General features: G+C 56.5%; 1 protein-coding gene across 4 annotated transcripts in view; it reads left to right on the forward strand.

The window, feature by feature from the left end:
• KIRREL3 (kirre like nephrin family adhesion molecule 3) overlaps positions 1-23480 on the forward strand; it is a 362894-nt gene extending 339414 nt beyond the window's left edge. For 2 of the 4 annotated variants that reach the window (XM_064634483.1, XM_064634485.1), the window contains 8 exons: positions 2715-2841; positions 8447-8547; positions 8626-8824; positions 9899-9934; positions 11290-11397; positions 15289-15398; positions 21567-21653; positions 22568-23480. In XM_064634483.1, the coding sequence (XP_064490553.1) occupies positions 2715-2841; positions 8447-8547; positions 8626-8824; positions 9899-9934; positions 11290-11397; positions 15289-15398; positions 21567-21653; positions 22568-23011 (1212 nt within the window). In that variant the 3' untranslated portion in view covers positions 23012-23480. The remainder of the gene's footprint in view (positions 1-2714; positions 2842-8446; positions 8548-8625; positions 8825-9898; positions 9935-11289; positions 11398-15288; positions 15399-21566; positions 21654-22567) is intronic. The other 2 variants (XM_064634484.1, XM_064634486.1) reach the window with 1 other exon arrangement.
• Positions 23481-24498: the final 1018 nt, after the last annotated feature.

Raw genomic sequence — 24498 nt, forward strand, 5'->3', positions numbered from 1 at the left:
GATGGTCCTTTTTGTGATGGTCCTTTCTGGGACAGTCCTTTTTGTGATGGTTCTTTCCGGGATGATCCTTTTTATGATGGTCCTTTCTGGGATGGTCCTTCCTGGGACAGTCCTTTCTGGCTCCCAGATTTGGGAGCTCACATCCTAGTGCATCCACCCTGGCTCTCCCCACTGTGGGCTGGAGGCTGTTTGAGTCGGGGGAGCCTGGATCTGTCCCAGCAAACTTCTCCACATCTCTCTTGTCCTGAAAAGCACAAGGAGCTTTGCCAATCGTCATCACGGCTCAGTCAGCCCAGGGAGGTGGGACATGCTCTGATACCTCTTCACAGACAAGGAGGGCTGAGCAAAGCCCCCGGGAGAAGCTAAGGGAGGGTTGAGATGTGAAACCCATCCGGAGGCACAGGCAGGTTTGGGTTTGAAAAGCACCTTTCAGCTTCCCCTGGGCAGGGGTGTCCTGGAGTGGATGAGGCAGCGCTGCCACACACAGCTCAGGGCCGGACCCCACGGAGTGAGGAGGGGCTGCCACCCTCCTCCCCTCTGCTCCCTGGGGCTCCAGGGCATTGAGACATCAACTGCTGGGCTGTTTGTTCACAGCCATAATGACCCTGGTGAGGGCCATCTCCTGGGAAGTAATTACAGACTTGGGAGAGCCAATGGCTGGAATCAGCCGAGGAACCCCGGTGGGTCAGTAATCCCTGGGTGTTTTCCCATCCCACAGCTGCTGTTGTTGTTTCTCTGGGTTGTCATCATTGCAGGCAAGGCTCTCACCTCGCAGGCAGCTGTCCTGTGTTCTCAAGGCTGCTGGAACATGCAGAGAGGCTGCAAGGAGCCAGGCACAGTGGGAACAAGGGCTGCCTCTGCCTTGTACTCCAGCCCCAGCCACTCACCAGGCCTTGCCTTCACTGCCCAGCAGTGCCAAGGCACAGCCACCTTCTCCTTTTTATCTGGCTCCCTCCAAGTGAGTCCTGCCAGCTTGGAACATCTTGGAGCAGAGCAAGGAGAGGATTCTGCCCCTCTACTCTGCCCTCATGAGACCCCACCTGCAGAGCTGCCCTTCCAGCTCTGGGGTCCTCAGCACAGGAAAGATGTGAACCTGGTAGAGCAGGTCCAGAGAAGAGCAGGGAGATGCTCTGAAGGCTGGAGCCAGGCTGGGAGAGCTGGGGGGGTTCAGCCTCGAGAAGAGAAGGCTCTGGGAGACCTCAGAGCCCCTTCCAGGGCCTAAAGGGGCTCCAAGAAAGCTGGAGAGGGACTGGTGACAAGGGATGGAGGGACAGGGCACAGGGACAGCCCACTGCCAGAGGGGAGGGCTAGATGGGATATTGGGAAGGAATTCCTGGCTGGGAGGGTGGGGAGGCCCTGGCACAGGTTGCCCAGAGAAGCTGAGGCTGCCCTATCCCTGGAATTGTTCAAGGCCAGGTTGGACAGGGCTTGGAACAACCTGGGCTAGTGGAAAGTGTCCCTGCCCATGGCAGGGGTTGGAATGAGATGAGCCCTTCAAATACAAACCATTCCATGATTCTCTGATCTCAGGGCTCAGGATAGACCCTCCAGCTCGTTTAACCCAGTGAAGATGCTTATACTGGTCAGCAGAGCTGCCTTCATCTTCCCAGAGGGATGCTGGCAGGGGATGCTGCTTTGCAAAGCCATCAGCACCCAACCGTCCCAGTGGGATGTGGGATCAGGGTTGTTTGTTTCCCAGCCCCTCTGCTTCCAGATCCAGGCTGATGTCTCACAAGATTGCCTTCTTTCTTCCTCTTTTCCCACAAGGAGGCAAATCAGAGACCAAAGGGAGGGTGAGGCCCAGAATACGCAGGCGTTTGTGTGGATAACTCTGGAATCCCTGCTAAAACAGGGGGTTTAAAAGGGATCTGACACTCTGTGCCTCTGCCTTGTGCCAGGTTAGGACTGAGACCCCCATCTTCTTGCTCCAGGGAGTCCAACCACCACATCAGCACTAATTCCTGGAGGCATCAGCTGTGAGAGCAGTAACCAGCAGAGCCAGGGGCTCACCCGGCCCGTGGGCACTGGAGGCAGGAGAGGTGATGGGCTGTGGCCTGCAGAGCCCTGCGGAGAGAGCCAAGGGCAACTGTAGGAGTTTTCTCCCAGGCATTCCACTCCTTGTTTTAGACCTGCCATGGTTCTTTAAATACCAGCAGTGCCAGGATCCTGCTGAGACCCTCAGCCAGTCCCTGGGCTGCTGCGATTTTCCAGGTTTAATAAAGCTGCTCATTGCACAGTGGGGGCAGGGGGAGAGCAGACACATTGCAGCCAGTCTATAGGGGGGCTTGCCAAAGCCAGCTGAGATTTCCCTGGCTGTCCAGACACAATTCCCAGGAGTCTGCCACCTCTCCCACCACTTCTGGGCTTGAAATCCCCGAGCCAATCCCGGCAGCTTCCCCTGCACCCGCGAATGCGGGGACACAAGTGTGATTCTCTCCAAGGATTTTCTGTCACTGCAGCCACCAATATTTTTCTCTTGTAGTTTGAGAACTTCTTGCAAAACTGGAGTTTGTACAAACTCAGATGAATAGGAACAGGATTTATAATTCCAAAACCAAAAAAAACCCCTGTGGTGCTTCTTTATTCCTTGGCCAAGGGCAGTCAGTGATGTTTCCGTGCCACGTCAGACTTTGGGCTCTGGAGCTGGTAACACACGTTTCTCGTGACTCAGGTCTCTTGTAACTTCTGAAAAGTATCCCCCTCCTCTCTTCCAGGTCCTGAGCAATGAGAACAAGCTGACCCTGAAGTCGGTGCGCCAGGAGGACGCCGGGAAATACGTGTGCCGGGCCGTGGTGCCGCGGGTGGGCGCGGGCGAGCGGGAGGTGACGCTCACCGTCAACGGTACCTCCTGCTCCCCACCACCACTGCCCTCCTCCTGCCCTCCTGCTGCCAAAATACCCCCTCAGAGATTTCCTTTCGGAGGAAATCCCACCCACAGTTGGACCAGGGAGGGAGGACAATAGGAGCAGAGTGGATTTTTTGTTTATTCTCCTGGAGATTCACGAGTTAAAGCAAAAAAAAACCCCAAGGTTAGCTCAGCCCCACGTGGTTCCTTATTACCAACAGAGGTTTATTGAGTAACTGGGAGCTGGCATCTTTAAATCTTTAATAGATTAATCTTGCAAAACCCTCGCAAGGTCGGAGAGCACTGTTGTCTCTGTTGTACAGCTGGAGAGCTGGGAATTGAGCCTGGAGCTGAGACCAGCAGCCTAATAACTCTCCAACCCACATGAGGATTTCCATGAGAATTCCTGTGAGGATTCCTGTGAGGATTCCTGTGAGGATTCCTGTGAACCTGTGAGGATACCTGTGAGGATCCCCGTGAGGATTCCTGTGAGGATCCCCGTGAGAATACCTGTGAGCATCCCTGGGAGGATATCTGGGAGGATTCCTGGGAGGATCCCTGTGAGGATCCCCGTGAGAATACCTGTGAGCATCCCTGGGAGGATATATGGGAGGATTCCTGGGAGGATCCCTGTGAGGATCCCCGTGAGAATACCTGTGAGCATCCCTGGGAGGATATCTGGGAGGATTCCTGGGAGGATACTTGTGAGGATACGTCCACGGCTGCTTGGGACTCACCCACCACGGTGTCAGGATGTGCCCCAGACCCACACTCAGAGCTCTGGACTTTAATGATGCCCTGGCCAGGACCCTGCAGCTGCTGCTAACAAATTTCAGAGCTGGGTGTGCTGCAAATGGTGTAAACAGAGGCTGAATTTTGCTTTTTCTCTCACCTGCATGACAAACCAGCAGGTTTCAGTCCTCATTCACTGTCATAAGAGAAGGAAACAAGCAGGAGGCAGCCCAGGCAGCAACAAGCCTTCATTTTAAACGCAGGTAATGCAGATGGGTGGATGCCCCAACCTGGAAACATTCAAGGATAGGCTGGACAGGGCTCTGAGCAACCTGATCTACTTGAAGATGTCCCTGCTCACAGCAGGGGGGTTGGACTGGATGACTTTTAAAGGTCACTTCCCACCCAAACCATTCCAGGATTCTATAATCCTACAAAGGGAAGCCAAGGGCAACACAGCAGGGGACTGGAAACCAACCACTCCCTGTCTCCGACTCAGCTCCTCGGCGCCTGAATCCTCCTTCCCCGGCGGCTGCTGGGCTTTAATTACAATTAAATGAGCTCATGGAAAACAAAGCAACAAATTAGCACAAACAAAGAACCTGCTCCTTCCCTGACACCTACCAGGCACACGGATGCCTTGAATGCAGAGCAGAGGGTTCTGCAGGCTCCGGGAATTCGGAGCATTAGGCAGAGAAAAGCTGCTCCCCAGAGCTTTGCAGCTCCCACCTGGCAGAGCTGAGGAGGAGCAAAGGAAATCCAGGAGTGGGGTTCACTGCTCAGCTCCCAGGAACCGACTGCCTGCAGCATCCCATCCCACAGGATGTGCTGCTTTGGTGCACCCCAAAGGTGACAGTGTTGGGACATCCCATCATAGACGCTGGACCAAGGGAGAAGCCCTCACCTCCAGCTCAGGATGGTGTCCTGGCCCCCCAAGTGAGGAGAATCAAGCCCCAGAGCAGCATCCCCAAGTGTGACATCAGCAGACACCGGGGCTTGGCAGCCTGTCCTGCAGCTGGAGCAGAGTTCCAGCTCCAGAGCACAGCTCGGTGTGTCTAATCCAGCTAATGAATTCTGCTGGAAGCCTGTTCTGCTGTAATTCGAGAGGGAAGTTGAATGCCTCATATTTTGAAGTGCTTTTAAATCCAGAGGGTGATACAATTGTCTTGGTGCCTCTCTCCGTGGGCTGGGATTCGTCACAGGAAAATTAGGCATTTAGAAGTGTCTGTTCTGGGCTGGCTGCACAGACCCTGAGCAGGGCACATGGGCTTTGGAGGGGCTGATCCTTCCCCCAGAGCACAGAGACCCCGACTGAGGGATCATCCGACCCAGTCTGAGCCTGCAGTCCCACCTGCACCAGCCCATCCACTCCCAAAATTATCTGAAATCGTGGCACAACGATGCTGAGGTGGGAGAACATCCCCCTGCCCTCCCCACGCAGGTCTGTGGGTACAGAGCAGCCCATCCCCATGGCAGAGCCAAGGCCACCAGCCTGTAGGAGGCAGATAGGATTCAGAGTCTGGTTAGTGGGAAGGAGGATTATGCAAAGCGGCAGCATTTGGCAGGGCTGGAGCAGCAGAGGCAGGAGGGAAGGGAGGAAGGTGGTGCCATCATAAATCAGCAGCAGCTGGATTTACAGCAAAGCCTCTCGATGCTCCTGACTGCACCCAGCCTGCTCACAGCTCCCACCCTGGCAGGAGAAGCCCCCCAGGATCCCCTTCATGGACAGATCCCCAGCAGTACAGTCTGTCTGTCCGGGCTGCTGAGCAGGGACACCAACCCTGCCCACCTTGCTCTGCAAGAAAAGGTTTGTCAGAAGGGCTGGACAATTCCAGGTGGCTAATCCAGGATGTAATTTGCCCAGGATTCACCCCAACATGCCCAAGAGCTGGGAGCAGGGCAGGGCTGACCTGCCCCCCTGCTTGGGCAGGAGCACGTCCTGGTGTCAGGACATGGGATGTGGAGCTGCTGGAGCGAGTCCAGAGGAGGCCACGGAGATGCTCCAAAGGCTGGAGCCCCTCTGCTCTGGAGCCAGGCTGGGAGAGCTGGGGGGGTTCACCTGGAGAAGAGAAGGCTCCAGGGAGAGCTGAGAGCCCCTGCCAGGGCCTAAAGGGGCTCCAGGAGAGCTGGAGAGGGACTGGGGACAAGGGATGGAGGGACAGGACACAGGGAATGGCTTCCCACTGCCAGAGGGCAGGGTTAGATGGGATACTGGGAAGGAATTCCTGGCTGTGAGGGTGGGGAGGCCCTGGCCCAGGTTGTCCAGAGAAGCTGTGGCTGCCCCATCCCTGCAAGTGTCCAAGGCCAGGTTGGGCAAGTTTGGAGCAACCTGGGCTAGTGAAAGGTGTCCCTGTCTGTGGCAGGGGGGTGGAATGAGATTGGCTTTAAAGTCCCTTCCAACACAAACCATTCTGTGATGGTGCTTTGCAATATTGGGCAGCACCAGCCAGCCCAGGGCTTCTGCAGGAAACAAGGAGTTAAACCAAACCCTTCTGCCAAACCATTCTGTGCTTGGGATGGAAGGTTCAGATGGACTCAAGCAGACTGGAGCTAAGGCCATCCTTTCATTCCTGAAGGCTCCTGCTCCAGCCTCCTCTTTTGTGCCAGGCGCCAGGACCGCGCAAATAAATCGGGACCGACGCGCTAAAAATAACCTCCCCCAATAGCTCCATCATTTATATCCATAGCAACATTGCTTAGAGCCTTTTCCCTGCCTGTGGGCTGTCTCACACTCGGTGCTGAATGCCAGGCTGGAGACTGGCAGCTTTCATAAGGAGCCAGAGCCTGGTGGAGAATCAAACGCCGGCCGCGAACGCGAAGAGGCTGCGACTTGGTGCTATTATTTCCGGGCATGTTCATCTCACAAATGGTCTTTAGTCATCCACTATTATCATGATGATAAGCCTTCGACTCTGAACTCCTGAAGCAATAATAAAACCCGAAGCCATTGGCATTTGTGCCATTTAAAATCCACTCGCCTTGGGGAAAATGATCCTTTTAATGATTATTAAGCCATTTTTCTCTAGCGTCACCCAGTCTTGGAGCACTTCCAGAATTCAGAAGTAACATACAACCATTGAAATGGAAAGGAGATGGTTCTTTTGATTATTATTATTTAGGCCTGGCCTTCAGATCCCATCACTGCTCTCGCCTACAGAAGCAAGATCTTTAATGGCTTTGGGACCATCACGTGAGCAAGAGCATCACTGACCACAGGATCTGATGCCTGATGACCACGAGGCAAAGCAAGGATTCAACCCACCCCCACTGAGACCTTCGGGAAAGCTGGGCTGTCAGCGATGGATAAAGGAGAATTCACACCTTGGGATCATGCCTAGACCAACATCTTGAGCATTTAGGCAGAAAAACATAACAAAGTGTGGCGGGTTTTTTTTGTCTTCTTCGATCAAAAGGGGCACAAAAGTTTCCCCTGACCTACAGCTGTGCCCATTCCATCAAAACAAGTCCTGACCTTCATGCCCAGCTCCTGCTATTCCTGATGTTGACAGCAGCTCCCTTCCAGCAGTAATTTCCTGAGCTGCCAGAACTGTGGTCCCTGGTCAGTGAATTGTGCTTCACTGAGCTCATTTTCCATCCATCTCCCCTCGGAACAGCGTAGGGAAGGAGGGACAGGGCTGTGTCTCAGCAGGAAGTGTGGGGGGAGTGTGCAAGTTTGCTGCAGGAAGGGGTTACTGGGATGATTCCAATAGTCAGCTGTACGTGTGAATGCACCAGAGGGAAGGATTTGGTGTTTTGGTACATTTTTGTGCATTCTGGAAATTTATAAATGGGTGATTGGAATGAGAATCAGTCAGGAACACCCAGGTGAATATTTGTCCCCACTTTACCTCAAACCCTTGAGACTTCTTAAAGGAACACATTGGTTGCAGGTCAGGAAAATGGGAAAAGTCCATGGGGAAAGAATGGGGGAAAATCCACAAGGCTGTATTTTCTGAGAAACCCAGAGACAGACCCCAAACCAGGAGTAACAACCCGGAATGAACACCCAAAATTCCTGAGCTGGGGCAGGGGCAGATCTGCCAGCCCCTGCCTGGGCCCTCTCCCTGCCCTGCAGCCCAGCTTGGTGCTGTTTTCTCTTCTGCCAGCAGTAAGCCACTCATGGAAATGCAAATCTGCTTTAATTAAGGAGGTTATCAAACAGCAATTAGGATCCCAGCTCTTATGTTGCTCCCTTGGGGTCTCCCCTGCGGGGCTGCTGGAGAGTGAGGGATGCTCCGATCCCACCAAGCCATGATCCCCTAATCCCACTCCTTTTCCCCTAATCCCAGGATGTCACCAAAGCAGGACAAGGACATTTCCTATCCCAAGCTGGCTCAGGTGGTGTTTGGCCTCGTATTGCTCAGAAATCCGAATGGGGGACAAGGTTTTCCCAGCAGAAACCTCTCCACCACATTGGGCAGGCTGAGTGCAGGTCACTGAGGGTGCCCTGAATGTACCAGCTGTGCCTCCTCTGCCCTCCTAACACTTCCTGAAACCCCTGGGGATGGTTGCCTATGGAATCTGGGAGAGCACAGAAGAGGAACCAGGTGGGATGGGATCCTGCTTTGCTTCTGGAGCAAACAGCCCTTCTCAGGGGCCAGATTCACCAAGGAGAAGGGGACAGGGTAATTTACACCAGGGATGGGGGGGCAGAGATGGGAGATCCCGGGGATCTGTGGGGGCTTTGCAGAAACCCAGCAGAGCCCAGAGTCCCCACTCAATGTCCTTCTCCATCACGGGAGGTGATGGAGCTGTTGCTCCACCCCTGACCCTCAAAGCTGGACCCCAACATCCCTCTGTAGCTCCACTAACACCCCCCATCCCCAGCAGTCCCCACGGGGTGCCAGCAGCCCTCTCCTCTCTCCACAGGGCCCCCCATCATCTCCAGCACCCAGACCCAGCACGCCCTGCACGGCCAGAAGGGGCAGATCAAGTGTTTCATCCGCAGCACTCCCCCACCAGACCGGATTGTGAGTATCCCCCCGGGGCACGGCGGGTGCCTGGCACACCCCGGGCTGCCCCGGGCTCACCCCTCTCTCGCTTGGCAGGCTTGGTCCTGGAAGGAGAACGTCCTGGAATCCGGGACCTCCGGGCGCTACACGGTGGAGACGGTGAGCACGGACGAGGGGGTCATCTCCACACTGACCATCAGCAACATTGTCCGGGCTGACTTCCAAACCATCTACAACTGCACTGCCTGGAACAGCTTCGGCTCCGACACCGAGATCATCCGGCTCAAGGAGCAAGGTGGGCACTGCTGGGGGGCCGCTGGGGGCTGGGGGGCAGCGGGAATTAGTGCCCAGCTGGGCTGTGAGAGTGGGGAGATGCTGTGACAGGCAGGAGGTGCCCGGGAAAGCTCTTGGGATGCCAAAGAGGAACGTAATAAATTAGGAAATTAGGAAGGATGGTGACAATGCTCCAGCCGTGGTAGCTGTAGGATTGCATCCTTAGGGTACCTGGTCCTGGCAGAGGGCCAGGAGGGGGGCTCTGCCTCTGCTTGACAAGGTATTCCTGATTTTACTCTCCTGCTGAAGATGGAGGGCACAAGATGATCCTGCACCACTTGTTCCCTGTCCCACAGCATGAGGTGATGCCACTGCCCCGGGCTGGAGGATCAGTTATAGCCTTGGAGGGACAGGAATGGCTGCTCTGAGCAGACCCCACTGCTCCGTGGTGATGGCAGTGGGTGGGAGGAAGGCGTTTGGGCTGGTGGAACTCTCCATCCTGGCCACCAGCCACCAATGCCAGCACGTTTTACAGGGCTGGGCTTACCCACCCAGCCTCGAAGCAATTCCCAAGGGGTGCCCAGGAGATTTCCACTCCCAGGGCTCTCCATAGCAAGGGAGGGAGACGGCTTGTGTGAGGAATGCTTAGCTGCTGGAGGAACTCCAGTTCTCCTCTATTTTATTAAATGCCAGGGCAGGCAGGTGGATTGTTCTCATTAAGCCATGATTTATAGGCAAGGCTGGCGTCCAGATTAAATCAGAGCTAAATGAACCCCTTAAAATTAGCCTTGGGCTTCTTCCAACGCAAACAGAGCCAGTGGTTTTTCCAGGTCTCCTGCCAGTCCGCGGGAGCGCTCGGTCCCAGCGGAGGGTGGCCGGGCAGGCTCGGAGCTGAGATCCCACCATCCCTGCCAGGCCAGGCAAGGGGACAGCCCTGCCCCGGGCAGGGGGACACCGAGGGTGGCAGAGGCCATCCCCTTCACGGGGACAGCCCTGCGGCCGGAGCGCGGAGCGGAGCAGGGGCTGAGCGCTCAGGAGGCTGCGGTGGGCGCTTGGGCTGTGCCAGGCTGTGGACACTTGCTTTATTTTCAAACAGGTACGGAAATGAAATCAGGAGCTGGTATTCAAGCAGGTATGGAAATCATGAGCTGACCGTGAATGTGAATTGTCCCCAGCCATTACCACACCTGAGGGCCCGGCATCCTCCTCCTGGCCCCGCAGCTCTCCGGCAGGGCAGGCAGGGCAGGAAGGGGCGTAGGGAAACTGCAGGGCAGTGACTGGGGCAGGACTGGGGATTTGGAGAGGTCAGCAGAGCTCCCCTCTGCCACTGACCTGCTCTGCAAACCAACACTTTCTGTGCCCCAGCTTCCCAGACCCCGAGAGGGGGATGATGTTACACAGCCGTGTTTTAAATGCTGCGGAAGTCCCAGAAAGTGCCATTATGGGACAAAAGAGAGGGAGAAGCGCAAGTTTCCAGGGCTATTTGCAGGCATCAGCTTGTTTCAGCATCGTGGGAGAGTGCTGGCCAGCCTCCATTGGCCCCAGAGCAGGGCTGGGTGGATCTTGGAGCAGATGCTGTGGGATGTGCTGCCCCTGTGCCTTCCTCATCCCCTGCCCCAGACCAGGGCTCCTGGGGGAGCATGTGGCCAGCAATCTGCTCCTCTTCAGCCTGCCCCTCCCTTTGGGAACTGTGCTTGGAGGGAGCAGAGGGACTGAGCAGGGAGATAACAAGGCTCAGGGGCTCCAACTCTGACCCCCTCCCCACAAACATGATTTCATACTCCACCCCCCTTCCCCACACCTCCCAGGCTGCTGCTGGGATCTGAGTGGATAAATCAGCTTTGCTGGCTGAGCCACAGTCTGAAATCCCTGCTGGGAACCCAGCTCCAGAGTTTTGTAGGCAGAAGGATGTAATCCCAGCTCTGCCTCCCACAGACCCTGCCTGCACATCCCACCCCACAGCCTCAGCCCCGGCACGGGCCACCCCTCCTGTCCCAGTCTTTGTGGCACCCTCAGGAGCTTGGGAAGGATGACAGAGTTGATAAGCCATGGGAGAAGGCAGGAAACTGGGATATAAAACTGGCAGGGGCTGTGAATGACGGCTCTTGGGTTAACTCATCTGTCAGCCTGCTCGGATGCCATTTCTCTTTCTTAATAATATTAACACATTGTCTTCTTCTGCACTTCATCCTTTCGAGATGCTCATTTGTTAACCTGCAGGGCACTAAGGAGAGCAGTTGTTAACCTGCTCCTCTGGCTGCCCCCTCCTCTCCCTCCCAGGGGAAGCTGAGGCACAGAGAGGTCAGGGCTGCACAACCTGCAGTGTCCCAGGGGCAGCGGGGACGGGGGAGCGGGGAAGGAGGCCCCAAAACCCTCCCCGGGCTCCTCACCGAGCCGCTTGCCAGCAGCCAGGGGTGGGTCCCTGGGGGGAAAAGCCACCTCTGGGACCTTCATCCCGCTTCATGCTCCCTCTCCTTCCTCTTGCAGAGTCGGTGCCCATGGCGGTGATCATCGGCGTGGCCGTGGGGGCCGGCGTGGCGTTCCTGGTGCTGATGGCCACCATCGTCGCCTTCTGCTGCGCCCGCTCCCAGAGGAGTAAGTGTGGCCCCCTCCTCGGGAAGGGGCTGGGGGAAAACTTTGGGGAGGGGGCGAATCGAGTGGGTCAGGGAGAAGCCAGAGCCTGAATTTACTGACGCGGCACCAGCACGAGCTGCTTCTCATGTTGGTCTTCCAAATGTTTGCTGCTCCAGTGTTGGGAAGGTTGGAACACCAGGCTGGAAGATGAGGAAAAGAATTTCATCCTGGTTAGTGGTGTGCAAGGAGCAGAGGTGTTACAGAGATCAGCTCAGGGATGATGGGACCAACAGAGCACTTGGATATTAGGAGAAGGACTCATTTCCTGCCAGGGTGACTGCAGATTCCTCTCCCAAGACAAACACTGGAGCATTGTGGCATCATGTTGGTCTTCCAAATGTTTGCTTTGCCCATGGGAAAAGGGAAGTGTTTGTGGAAAAACGTGCTGATCCCTGTTAGCAGCACAGGCAGTTTAGGAGGCATGCAGGAAACCTCTTAATCCCTCCCCTGGAGTAATCCTGATGTCCAAGAGGGAGAAGCATCCTCGCTGTGCCACACTGGTGCTTAAAAACCCTCCACGGTTCTGCTTCTCTTTTAATTCAAATTTTCCTGACATAGCATGCATATTCCTGGCGGGAATGACAGCCAGTGGAGGGATTTCCATGGGATATGTAGGTTTTTGAGTCTGGCTGCAGTGGGAATACAAGTTAAAGTGACATTAGAGACATAGGTAGAGAAGGAGGGGGAAACTGTGGCATCAAGTGGCCTCATTAAAAGGACACCAGGAAATTAAAGAATTGTTTACTCCATGAAAAGGTACCAAACCAGGAGGGAGAAGAGTGTGATTGTCTGGAGCATCCCAAACCTCTGGGAGAGGAGGAATTCTCTGTAGGACTCTGAGCTCCCAAGGCACACGGTGCAGATGCCAGGATGCCAAGCTCTCTGTGTGTGTGCCAGAAAACCCAGTTGTTTTATTTCTCCCTTTATTTTCCCTCCTTGATGGTTTGCAGAGCATTCAGAGACACGAGGCTGCTCCCAGATCTGGTTTGGACACACAGACTCCCACAGCAGAAATGTGTTTAATTTCCAGAGCAATAATGATGCCTCTCCCTGTTTTATCCTGGTTTTTTGAACTCTCACAGCCTCCATTAGAAAGAATTAACAAGTTAAATGGGGGAATTCGTTAATCTTGCTTTTTGGGGAAGGACTGCTGACGGACAGGACCCAAGACCAGGCCAGTTTGATGTTGTGGAGATCATTGGGCAGCGATGGATGATCCCAGCACCTGAAGGAAGCAGGGCCAAGCTCTGTTCCCGTGTCCATGGGCTGTGCTTTCCCCACACCACACCCTCTGGAGCAGGGACAGCCTGTGGTTCATTAGCTCCCTCTCATCTGATGGAACCAGATGGTGCAGAGCTCTTTACAGGACACACAATTGCACGGGAATGTCACCATAACAGATCCCAGCAGGGTGAAAATGCCAGGATTTAGTCCCTCACAAGCTGGAGGCGTTCAGGGATGGGATGGGCTTCGTGGGGAAAAGCCAGGAGAGGACAACCCCATCACACCCAAATGCCTCGTGTGATTTATCCCAGTGATAAACTGGGAAGAAGAGGCATTTTCCTCACCAGGGCAGGGAGGATACATGCTGGCTAGAGAGTATTGGGGACACAGTGGCAGAGTTTGAAGTCCCTTTTTCTCTGCTGTGTTTCCAGTTCTGTCCTGCTTAGAAAGGGCTTTTGGGTCTTGATATGCCATGAGCTGCTGAGTCTGGGCACCTTCCCTGCTCTGCTGCTCTTCAGCTCCTCCCACACTGATTCCCTGGGGAGAGGTTGGCAGCATTCCCGGACCAGGGAATGAGTCCCTGTGCTTCCCACAAGGCTCCTTTGCCACTTCACTTTGGGATCAGAGGAAGCAAGAAGAGATCATCCAAGAGCTCAACAAAGATCCCTGCCCTGACCTCCCTTCCCTCCCCGAAGTGAAATGGGAGGAGGAGAGCCAGACCCAGCCAGGGGCAGCAGCAAATCCAGGGTGCAGGTGGGATTCCCCAGCCTGAGATCCATGCAGGGGGTGCTGGTGGCAGTGGGGCCACTCAGTCCCCCTTCACATGGCTCCAAAAGCCACTTGGAGCTGCCAAAACAGGGTCTCTCCTCATTTTTTGGGGGGAGCTGGGAGCACCAGCAGCTGACCTGCCCCCGCAGTGACGCTCAGGGGGTGCAGAACCCTTCAGGGGAGGACTTGAATGTGCCAAGGGAACTTTTACACCAGTTTCGAGGTGCTGATGCCAACTGGATGCTGTGGCCACTGCCTCCAGTGCTGGGAAGGTTGGAACACCAGGCTGGAAGATGAGGAAAAGAATTTCATCCTGGTTAGTGGTGTGCAAGGAGCAGAGGTATTACAGAGATCAGCTCAGGGATGGTGGGACCAACAGAGCACTTGGATATTAGGAGAAGGACTCATTTCCTGCCAGGGTGACTGCAGATTCCTCTCCCAAGACAAACACTGGAGCATTGTGGCATCATTTCCAACAACAGCCTGGTGCAGGCTGTGGGAACAGTTGTGTGGAGGGGACACGGTGACCCAGCAGTAACTCAGGGGAAGGAATCTCCCGACCCAGCCACTGACCACAACTAATGGCACTGGAGGAGGCAATTCCTGGCCTTGTTTTGGGGAAATGCAGGGAAAAAGAGAAAAAAAAAAAAGGACCAGGTGCAGACACACCGAGCCTGGAGGCTCTGGAAAAGAAAAAGATGACTTTACTGCACATCTGGTGTTGTATCTTCGGTGATTTAACGGCCCAGAGTTATTTAAGGGGGAGCACTCCTGGGAGAGAAGGTGCAAGACAGTGATTAGCTTCTCCTTGTGATTAAAGACAAAGGCTCTGGCACCAGGAACGTGGTCCCAGCAGGAAAAAAAAAATAAAAGGAAAATCTGTAGTAACTTCCCAGCAAAAGGTTTTGCCATGTGCCCTGAGACTTGGAGAGGTCTGGGGGCTGCAGATATTGAGGGCAGGGGATGCTGAGAAAGATGAATTCAAGGACGGAGCTCCAGGCTGGTCTCGGTTGCATCATCCAGTTTGGTTTAGAGATAAAACCCCCCTTTGCTGGACTGATCCCTGCAATCCTGGCCTGGCAGAGCCCTGCTGGTTCCATCAGCTGGAGGCAGATCTGACAAACCAGAGGTTCAAGGCAGTTTTGGGGGCCGGGAGGGCTGGCACAGCCATCCTGGGAAGTGAGAGCCAGATCCGAGGCTGGAGCGCGGCTTCAAAGCCGTCGAGGTCTCACTGCTCAGATTTGCATCCGTGCCTGCTTTTCATCTCGGCTTTGCCGCCGCCTCTGCTCCTGCTGCTCCTCGGCCCTGGTTTAATTCTCCTAAAACGGCTTGTTTGAAGCACGCCTGACACCTTCAGGGAAGGCAGGGAGTCTCTCCAGGAATGTTTCTCTCTGTTCTGCGGGAAAACAGGCTGCTGGGAGATGACAAAATCATCCCCGGCCATGTCTATGCTCGCTGCTTGGCCTTTTCCATACCTGTCTGCCCCCCAAACTGAGAAAGGCTTTCCTCAGGGGTTCCCAGCACCCAGGCAGAGCTGGTCCTGCCCTCAGGAGCAGTATTTCCTATGAATCAGCAGGCTGGATAATGATTCCACCACCTGTGTGAGCAGTTCTGCTGCAGCCCAGCCCCTGTTAACAGCACCATGAGTGTAGCAGAGACCAGCCAAGCTCCCAAAGGAATTCCAATAGGAATCTGAGCTGCCCAGAGGTGACATGGTAATATTGCTCCCTTAGTTCTTGCATGAACTTGCTGAGCCAGGTTTATTTTCCCTGGTGCTGCCGAGCATCCTCAGTCAGCTCCCTGCAGATGCTCCACCACTGCCTTGGGCTGAACCCCTTCTCCATCTCCCTCTTTTCCCAGATCTCAAGGGTGTGGTTTCTGCCAAGAACGATATCCGCGTGGAGATCGTGCACAAGGAGCCGGCCTCGGGCAGGGAGGCGGAGGAGCACCCGACCATCAAGCAGCTGATGGTAAGGATTTCCTTCCCCTCCCTAAGAGATTGCTCCCGGCGTTTGATGGTACCGAGCCCAGGCACGTGTCCTTCGTCGCGTAATCCCCGCTCAAGGCAAAGATTACATCCTGCTCCGGAGATCCACATCCTCCTGCCATAAAAACTCCTCGAGTGACACCTGGCTAAACGAGGAGGGAGAGCTGGGAGGGGTTTATTGCAGTGGCCCGGCTGCCCTCGGGGCTAATTGCAAAGCAAATTTGCCACCTCGGGCGGGGAGAGCTGCAGAGGGAGGGGAGGCACACAAGGGGTGAGCAAGAGGTGATAACGAGCTCGTTAACCGGGGCTGCTCAGAGGGTTCTGTGGGCAGAACCAGGGTGTGGATCTGGGAGCAGATCCAAAGAGTTCTGTGGGAGATCCAAGGTGTGCACAGAGCTGGGGGCAGATCCAGAGTGTTCTGTGGGAGATCCAAGGTGTGCACAGAGCTGGGGGCAGATCCAGAGAGTTCTGTGGGAGATCCAAGGTGTGCACAGAGCTGGGGGCAGATCCAGAGTGTTCTGTGGGAGATCCAAGGTGTGCACAGAGCTGGGGGCAGATCCAGAGAGTTCTGTGGGAGATCCAAGGTGTGCACAGAGCTGGGGGCAGATCCAGAGGGTTCTGCGGGAGATCCAAGGTGTGCACACGTCTGGGGGCAGATCCATAGAGTTCTGTGAGAGATCCAAGGTGTGCACAGAGCTAGGAGCAGATCCACAGGTGTGGGGCCAAAAGAACAGCAAAGAAAGGCAAGTGACTGTAAAATGAGAGTGAAAAGAGCAGGTGGGAAAGGGTTGAAGAGGCCAGAGGCTGATTTCTAGCCTGCTCAGTGGTTTTTTCCTCATCTAACCCTCAGTTTTTTGGGCAGGACTTGTATGTCCTGCCTGCAAAAGCTGTTCCATGAATTCCCAGTGGGAAGGCAAGGCTGAGTGTCGTGGTGTGGGTGGAATTGCTTGCTGGAATTACCAGAATTGCCAGAGCACTTACACAGCCAGGGAGCCTTAAAGGAGGAGGCAGGAGGAGGTGGAGATCTGGCACCTTATCCCAGAACTGCTGAGGTTTCTCTGCAAGGCTCTTCATTCCCAGCAGGGCTTTGCCCTGAGAAATCCACAAATCCATAAAGGGATTTGCAAGGCTGGAAGGACAGAGGAGGCTGGGATTGGGTTTGGAGCAACCTGCTGGGATGAAGGGGAATGAGAAGCCTCCTCTCCATGGGACTCTGTACATCATCTGTGTGATCAGCAGCACCAAGCCCAGCTCTGGCTCCCATGGAGGGGTCTGGGATTATCCCAAATGCCACTCCAGGCCAGAACCACCAGGTTGGAAGCACACACAGAAGAGGAGACACACACAATATTTACCATTGTGAATAAATGAGGAAGAGGATGGTCATGGGAGGCCAGGCACAGGATCTTGGAAGTCATCCTGAGGACTTTCCTGGGGTATTTGCCAGATCCAGAGGGTGATTCCACATCAGTGTGTGCCCTTGGTGGGGCCAGGAGCAGAGCAGTGGGAGCTGTGCCAGGCACATTGCAATGAGGATTCTGGCAGGGTGGAAACGGTGCAGAAAAAAATGACAACTTTTGTTTGAGAACCAGCAAAAAAATGCCTTCTGGGGAGACGTTACAGAGCTCCTGGGTTTGTCAGCCAGACCTGTGAGAGGTGATTTGGTCACAGCTCAGTGCAAAGGGGCTGTTTAAGAGCAAACAGGGTGGCAAAGCCGAGGGGTTTCAGATACAACATGACAGAGACTCACAAGCCTGGCTGCTGGACCAGGAGAAGGCCATTCACCCCCTCTCCTGGCAAATCCAGGCATTTTTCCTGAAAATACAGCAGTTGGAAATAACATCCTTGGATCAGCACTGTTCAGAAGTTGCAAGAGATGATCTGTGGTCTCTGCTACCCTTGCTGGGTGGGTTTGGCACTGGCTGGGACAACCCACCTGCAGGGACAAGGCATCAAAGCCCCCTCCCCTTCCTGGACCAGAGCCTCCCCACCCTCATCTGCCCTCTGCAAGGACATTCCCAGGAAATACTTCCCAATTTCTCATCTCTTTGGAGTCCAGGGACCTCTGCCCTCCCTCATCCCGCTCCTCGCTGTGTCCAACAGCCAGTGTGGACACCCAGCCTTCTGCTGAACAGATCCCTGAGAAAAGGCTCCAAGTTTGTCAATGAAATGATGGATCAAGCCAAAAACTTCCTCTTGCTGATGAGCAGTGATGAGACCCCTCTGGCAGGGGCAGGGGGGCAGTGCCCAGCACCTCCCCCCTGGACTTTCCAGCTCTGCCCACTCCCTGTGCCAGCATTAGTCCCCCTCTGCTTCCTCATTTGCCTTCTCTGAGCTTCCTGGGAGATGTCCATCCCAGGCTCAACCTCGACAGCATCCTTTGGGATGTTCTTCTCACCCTCATCACCCCTTGCAGCTTAATAGCACTGGGAATGTCGTTGCCATGCGGGGCTCGGGATCGTTAATCGGCTGTTGAGGAGGAGCGGCCGCGCTGGCAAACAGCTGCTGCCTCTGCATTCCCCGTCCTGGCCCCGTCCCGGCCCCTCAGATCTAGCACAGCCTGACCTGCTGAATTTCGGGATCCTGTGCCCTTGCTCCTCGGTTTCCCACCGTGTCCCTCTCTGCCGGATCATTCCTGGCCCCGGAGTGCCAGCGGGACCCTCCTTCCTCCCCCAGACGCGGCTGCCTTTGTCGTTCTCCAGCCATCTGTGACCTCAGCGGCTCGCCGTGCTTTTCACAAATAATTATTCATGCATCTCTAAATTCATTAACACCTTAGGATACGCGTCACGCTGGCTGATTTGCATATGTTCACATCGCCTCAGCGCCGCTCCCCACGCTCCTGTTCTGCCAGGCAGTGCCTACAGGCAAGGAAAAGGCTGCCAGCTCTGGTGGCTGGAGGCAAAAGAGCCCGATAAAGGGTCTGATCCTGGGAAAAACAAATCACAAGAGCAGCGTTCTCCCTCCTGCCGGGATGCTCTGTGTCAGCCTGGCTGAGCCCGGGCTGGGAGGAGAGGGATGAGGAGCATCCCCAGCCCCGGCCTGGCGTCACAGCCTCTGTTACCATGGCTGTGTTACCATGTGTTACCACCCCTGTGTTACCATGGCTGGGTTCATTCCTGGCTGATTGGACCCTCTGCATTTCCCCACCTGTGAAATGAGGCTGGGGATCCCAAAGGAGCCACCTCCACTGCCTGGAGCAATCAGAGACAATCCCCAAGTGACGGACAGGCAGGAGCATTCCAAGTCAAAAGGATGACCGAGGCATCACCTCTGGTTCATATTTGGGGTGGAACAGTGCAAATAACCAATCCAGTGACAGGTTGATCTTTTCCTTGCTCTCCTTTCATTCCTGTCTCCTGAAGCCCATCCCGCTGCTCTGAGGGCTGTTCCCAGTTTGTTCACAGCCATCACAGGTGATCAACATCAGACAGTTTTTCCAACCAGGAGCTCAGCTCAGTTCCCTGCAGAAGAGAAAAACTCAAAGAAGCAGAATTCCCATTCAGGGTGAGGCTCATCCCACCTCCAGCCCAGCAGACACGGCATCCCTTTCTCTGCCTTTCTCCCTGAAAAATGCTCCACATGCCCAGAGGCCGGTGCTACCACAGCCCTGGGAAGCACCAGCAACCTCCAAGCTGGCAGATCCAGGTCTGGATCAGAGCCAGGCTGCACCTCCACGACATCCAGCCTCACCTGGGAGGTCCAGGGCACATCCCTCCTGTGCAGCCAACCCCTTCCAGTGGCACCAGCCCATCCGAAAGCAACATTTTGGGGAGGGGTGGAATGAGGTGGTGCAGCTTCAGCTGGGATGGGCAGCACACACCCATGGTGGGAGTTCACATCACCAGGCAACCGAGGCCGGAGCTGCTCTTTGAAGGCAATAAAGCCTTGTCCAGCTGGGAGTTCCCAGGAGTTTGTTTTTTTATTCATGGGCTTGTCTCCTCCCTGCTGGGAGCAGAGGAAGCCACTGTTTGGGAATCATCTCCAACATCCCTCACCCTCGTAGGGTCTGACCCACACCAGTGCTGCCAGTGGCATCCAGTTGCCCAACTAGCAGGAAATACTGTAAGGAAATATTGTCACCTGGAGCAAGGGGTGGGGAGACACGTCGAGCCTGCCAGGTCTGGGGGCTGCTCAGGGACCCAGAGCAGCATTTTACAGAACATATTGTGTCCTCAAATGAGAGCCAAGAATTTAGAATCCTGTTGGATTCACCATCCCAGCTGCAAGTGGCTTCATCTGGTGGTGTGAAGTGCATCCCTCAGCCACCCTGATCCAGGAGGGACCGGCGAGGTTTGGGCTTTACACCTCGATGCCCAGCTAGCCCGGGGATGGTGAAGGCTGCTGGCGCCCGGCACTGCCAAGCAGGATTAAGTCCTGGCACGACATTCCCGGGATTGGAATGGCGCTGGCAGGAGAGGAATGACGGGCACGCGGCTCTAACAGACGGGTGCATCCCCAGCCACGTGCAGGGCAGCGCCGAGGAGCACATTGATGCTGTCACCGGCTGGAGAAAGCCACGGCTCCGGGAAAAATAGCCTGGGCACGACGCTGGAGCATCCCGTGCCAGCGCACTTGGTCATTCCCGGTCTTTTTCCATGCATTTCCCGCTCTCCCTTCGTAATGCCCATTAATATTGGTGACGAAGTGAACTTCAGTCAACTTTCCTTCCCTCCGGTGTTTACCCAGCGGCGGCAAAGCGGAAGCGACGCTAATGAGCATCTCAGCACCTGCTAATTAACGCCGTAAGGTCGCGTCGGGGCTGAGCCGCCACGCAGGTTTAACAAAGGTCACGTTAATGACCGGCTGTAGTGGGGGAGTTGGCGATTCAGTGATGAGATGGCGCTTTATGGGGGCTCCCTGCAGCCCCCAAAGCCACGGGGTGCGGCCGGACCCAGAGCATCCTGCCAGCCCCGGGCACAGGCAGGGGCCCCACGGGACTGGAGGGGCATCCCAGTGCCTGGATCACTGCCACCATCCCCGCAAGAGCTACAGAAAACGGCTTAAAACACCCCGTCAAACCCGACACTAATTCCACGGAGGTTTGGTCCCAGCGGGACTGTCCCCTTGGTTCCCACCTCTCTTCTCCCCTCTCCACCCCTGGGTCTTGCCCTGCCCGCACGGGTCACACACGCCAAAACCCAGCCAAATCCAAGGAGGAAAAGTGGATTTTCCTTTTCTTTCTGAGCCAGGACTTGTGAAACCCTTCTTGGGTTAACACCCCTGATCCCTGCCTTTGCTGCGATGCTTTAGGGGATTTAGGGAGTCGCTGGGGCCAGCAGAGCAAAAGAAACCTCCACATCCCATTTTAGTTGCACTGGTTTAATCCTCGGCGACAGTTGTATTTATCCAGGTAAATCAATGGCTGATAGAGGGGTTTTTTTCCCTAGGAAAACTCAGGTACTTTAATTTATTGCCTTTAACAGCCACATCAAAGGCTTTCGGGAGATGAACAGCAAGCGCCGCGGGGTGAATTTCCACAGCTACTTACCACCTTAAAGAGGAGAGAATTTGGGCAATAAAAGGGGATTTGAGGGCTGCTTTGGGGCTGTGATCCCAGAGAAGCCAGGCTGGATGCGCCCGATAAATACGGGAGAAGATAAAAAAAGGCAACTGAGAAATTGGTTGATAATTATTCTGCTTCCTGCACAGCCCCCCGTGCCGAAGGAGGGGTAATTAAAGCGTAGTGTAATTAATGTGCAACTTGCCCTTCCCCCCCCGGTCACGGCCAGCCTTCAAAGGAATACTGAGGTGACCAAGTTCGGCTGAGGAGGGAAGGATGAAAAGAAGGGGGGAAAAACAGCAAAATAAGGAGATTCTGAGGGTGTTGCTTTGGCCAGGTGGTGCAGCTCCAACCCTCACCACGGTAAATAAATTCACTTTCTGCATCAGCCGGGCCTTTTTTGTCCAAAACGGAGGGAAAAACAACCTGTAACCCAGGGAATCGCGAGGCTTTTTTTTCCCGGCTCCGCTGCTCTCCGACACCGCCCCGCTGGGGCATCCCTGGGCACAACCGGCTGGTGACAACTTCCCTGTGCCGTGGGGCTGATGACGGGTGTGGGGCTCAGCCCACGTGGCGTGGGTGGTGGGGGGACAGCCGGGGGCCGCCGGGGGCCAGGGGACGCTGACCCCCCACTCGCATCCTTTCCAGATGGACCGGGGGGAGTTCCAGCAGGATTCGGTGCTGAAGCAGCTCGAGGTGCTCAAAGAGGAGGAGAAGGAGTTTCAAAACCTGAAGGTGAGTCAGGCCATGGGGACATGGCCCCAGTCTGTCCCCAGCCCCATGAGGAGATGGGGCTCAGAGCCCCCCGCGTCATTCCTGGCAGAGGGGCTGCACGCCGGGGTGCCGGGCACAGCTCCCCGTGCCCACCCCCGGGCAGGACCAGCTCGTCCCTTGCCTGGCATTGCTGCTGCCAGGCTTTCTGTCCTTGGGCCATGTCCCCAGTGCTGGTCCATCCCAGAGGGCTGTCCCTGTGTGGGGAGGGATGCTTTGGTACCCCTGGCAGTGTTTTCTGGCCCCAGCACCGGGGGGATAACATAAAGGTGTGTGCCAGGAGAGGGCAGTGCAAGGGGCACCTGTGCCCCGATCTGGAGGGGGCTGAGCAGGGTGGGACACATTGGTGGCACGGGAGGACATTGCTGCTGCGGTAGGAGGGGTTGGTGGTTGAGGGTGTCCTCCAAAGGGGGGCTCTGAGGATGGTGGAGGGTGTGGAGAAAAGACTGAGGGGAGACTCATCGGGGTCTGCAGCTTCCTCCCGAGGGGCAGCAGAGGGACAGCACCGATCTCTGTGACAGGACCCGAGGGAATGGCTGGAACTAGTTGGGGAGGGCTGCGTTGGATCCCAGGAAAAGGTTCTTCCCCCAGAGGGTGGTTGGGCACTGACCAGGCTCCCCAGGGCAGTGGGCACAGCCCCAAGGCTGCCAGAGCTCCAGGAGGGTTTGGACAACGCTCTGAGGGACAGGGGGGGATTGCTGGGGTGTCTGTGTGGGGCCAGGGTTGAACTCAGTGATCCCTGTGGGTCCCTCCCAACTCAGGATATTCTATAATTCTTGCACGTGCTGGGTGAATGGGCAGGGTCGGCGCCCCAAATGCCACAGGACCCAGGGAGAGCAGGCACCACCAACCCGCCTCTGCTTTCTCCCACTCTGCAGGACCCCACCAACGGCTACTACAGCGTGAACACCTTCAAGGAGCACCACTCCACCCCCACCATCTCGCTGTCGGGCTGTCCGGCCGACCTGCGCCCGGCCGGGAAGCAGCGGGTGCCCACGGGCATGTCCTTCACCAACATCTACAGCACCCTGAGCGGGCAGAGCCGCCTCTACGACTACAGCCAGCGCTTCGTGCTGGGCATGGGCAGCAGCTCCATCGAGCTGTGCGAGCGCGAGTTCCAGCGCGGCTCCATGAGCGACAGCAGCTCCTTCCTCGACACCCAGTGCGACAGCAGCATCAGCAGCAGCGGGAAGCAGGACGGCTACGTGCAGTTCGACAAGGCCAGCAAGGCCTCCGCATCCTCCTCCCACCACTCCCAGTCCTCTTCCCAAAACTCAGACCCCAGCCGGCCCCTGCAGAGGCGGATGCAGACGCACGTTTGAGCCCCCCCGGGGGCCGCTCGGGACCCTCCGTGGCGCTCGGACAGTGGCGCCCGCCGGCAGCGGCGGTGGGAAGAGGCCGGATCCAGCCCCCGGAGCGGGGCTGCGGGGCGGGGGGCCGGCCCAGCATCCCCCCCTCCCCGGTACATGCTAAGCACAACCCCGCCGAGGACGCGCTGAGCCCCGGGGAGCCGGAGCCGCCCCCTCCGCGGGGCTGGGGACGCCCCCGGCCCCACCGCGCCCCCCCAGCCGCTCGCCTCTGCTTCCCGCTGCCCTCTCCCACCCGGCTCCTTCCCTTCCCTCGTCGTGTTCGGTGTCCATACTTATAGAGTCCGTTTCGGGGGGGTTTTGGGGGGGTCCCGCCACGTGGGACAGGATGGGGGGGACATCGGTGGGACAGGGACCCCCCGGGAAGGGCCTCTCCGGCTGTATCGCGGCGCCGCGGTCAATACAAGAGGTGTTTCTCGTGGCACGCCTGGGCTGGTGGCCACCCCGCGGGGACATCGGCTTTTCATGGTGACACTTTGCCCAGCACAGACCTGGCCTGGAGCCTGGATGTGCCATGGCCTCCTGGGGGAACCCCCGGGGGGGCAGAAATGGCTGGTGGTGGAGGGAAACTGAGGCACGGGGCAGCTGGGAGCCCACAACCCCAGCGTGGGAGCCAGGACATGGGGCGTCACAGCAGGTAAGGGGACACGGGGACAGGCCACCCTCCCTGCATCTCACAGCCCCAGGACTCCCTGACACGCCCCCCCCATCAAACCCCAGGAGTGCCCAGCCCATCCCAGCCTCAGCAGGACCTTTATTGGGTGCCAGCATGAGCCCCAACACCCCCATCCATTGGTTCCCCCAACACCCACAGCCCCGCAGGGGGCAGAGGGGACCCTACAGCAGCAGGGAGAAGGCACCGGTCGACCCCTCCATGGGGGGACGTTGGACACGCCAAACACCCACCTCCTGGAGCCAAGCACCCCACCAGCCCCCCACCCAAGGCCCCTTGTCCCTGACACCAGTGGCACGCGGGCCCCAGGTGAAGGCTCCACCATAAATAAGCATTTAAATTAATTAAATTAATCTGCACCCCCAAAGGGCCCCGGCAGACCCCGAGGCCAAGCACCCCTGGGTGCCCCCACCCGGGGGGGCTGCGGGGACGAGCCCCCGCGCCAGCGCTAAGGCACAGGACAGGGCTGCCGAGTAAAAAGGACATTAAAAAAAAAGGGGGGGGAATTAAATATCTGTGAGGGGGTCCAGGGGAGGGAGGAGGCAACACGGGCCCCCAAAGGCTCCCATTCCCTGCGAGGAGGGTCCCGGGACCCCCAGGATCAGCCCCTTGGCAGGGCCCTCGTCCGAGTGATGAGGGAATTAAGGGAAGGAGAAAGTCCAAGGCAGGGGCTCCTGCCCCGCCTCACCCCCACAGGCCCGCTGGGAGGGAGGACCCCCCACCCCTAAAGTCCCCTCCAAGTCCTTGGTAGCTTCAGTGCGTTGGTAGA

The sequence above is a fragment of the Pseudopipra pipra genome, chromosome 23 (genome assembly GCF_036250125.1).
Source record: "Pseudopipra pipra isolate bDixPip1 chromosome 23, bDixPip1.hap1, whole genome shotgun sequence".
Classification (NCBI taxonomy): Eukaryota; Metazoa; Chordata; class Aves; order Passeriformes; family Pipridae; genus Pseudopipra; species Pseudopipra pipra.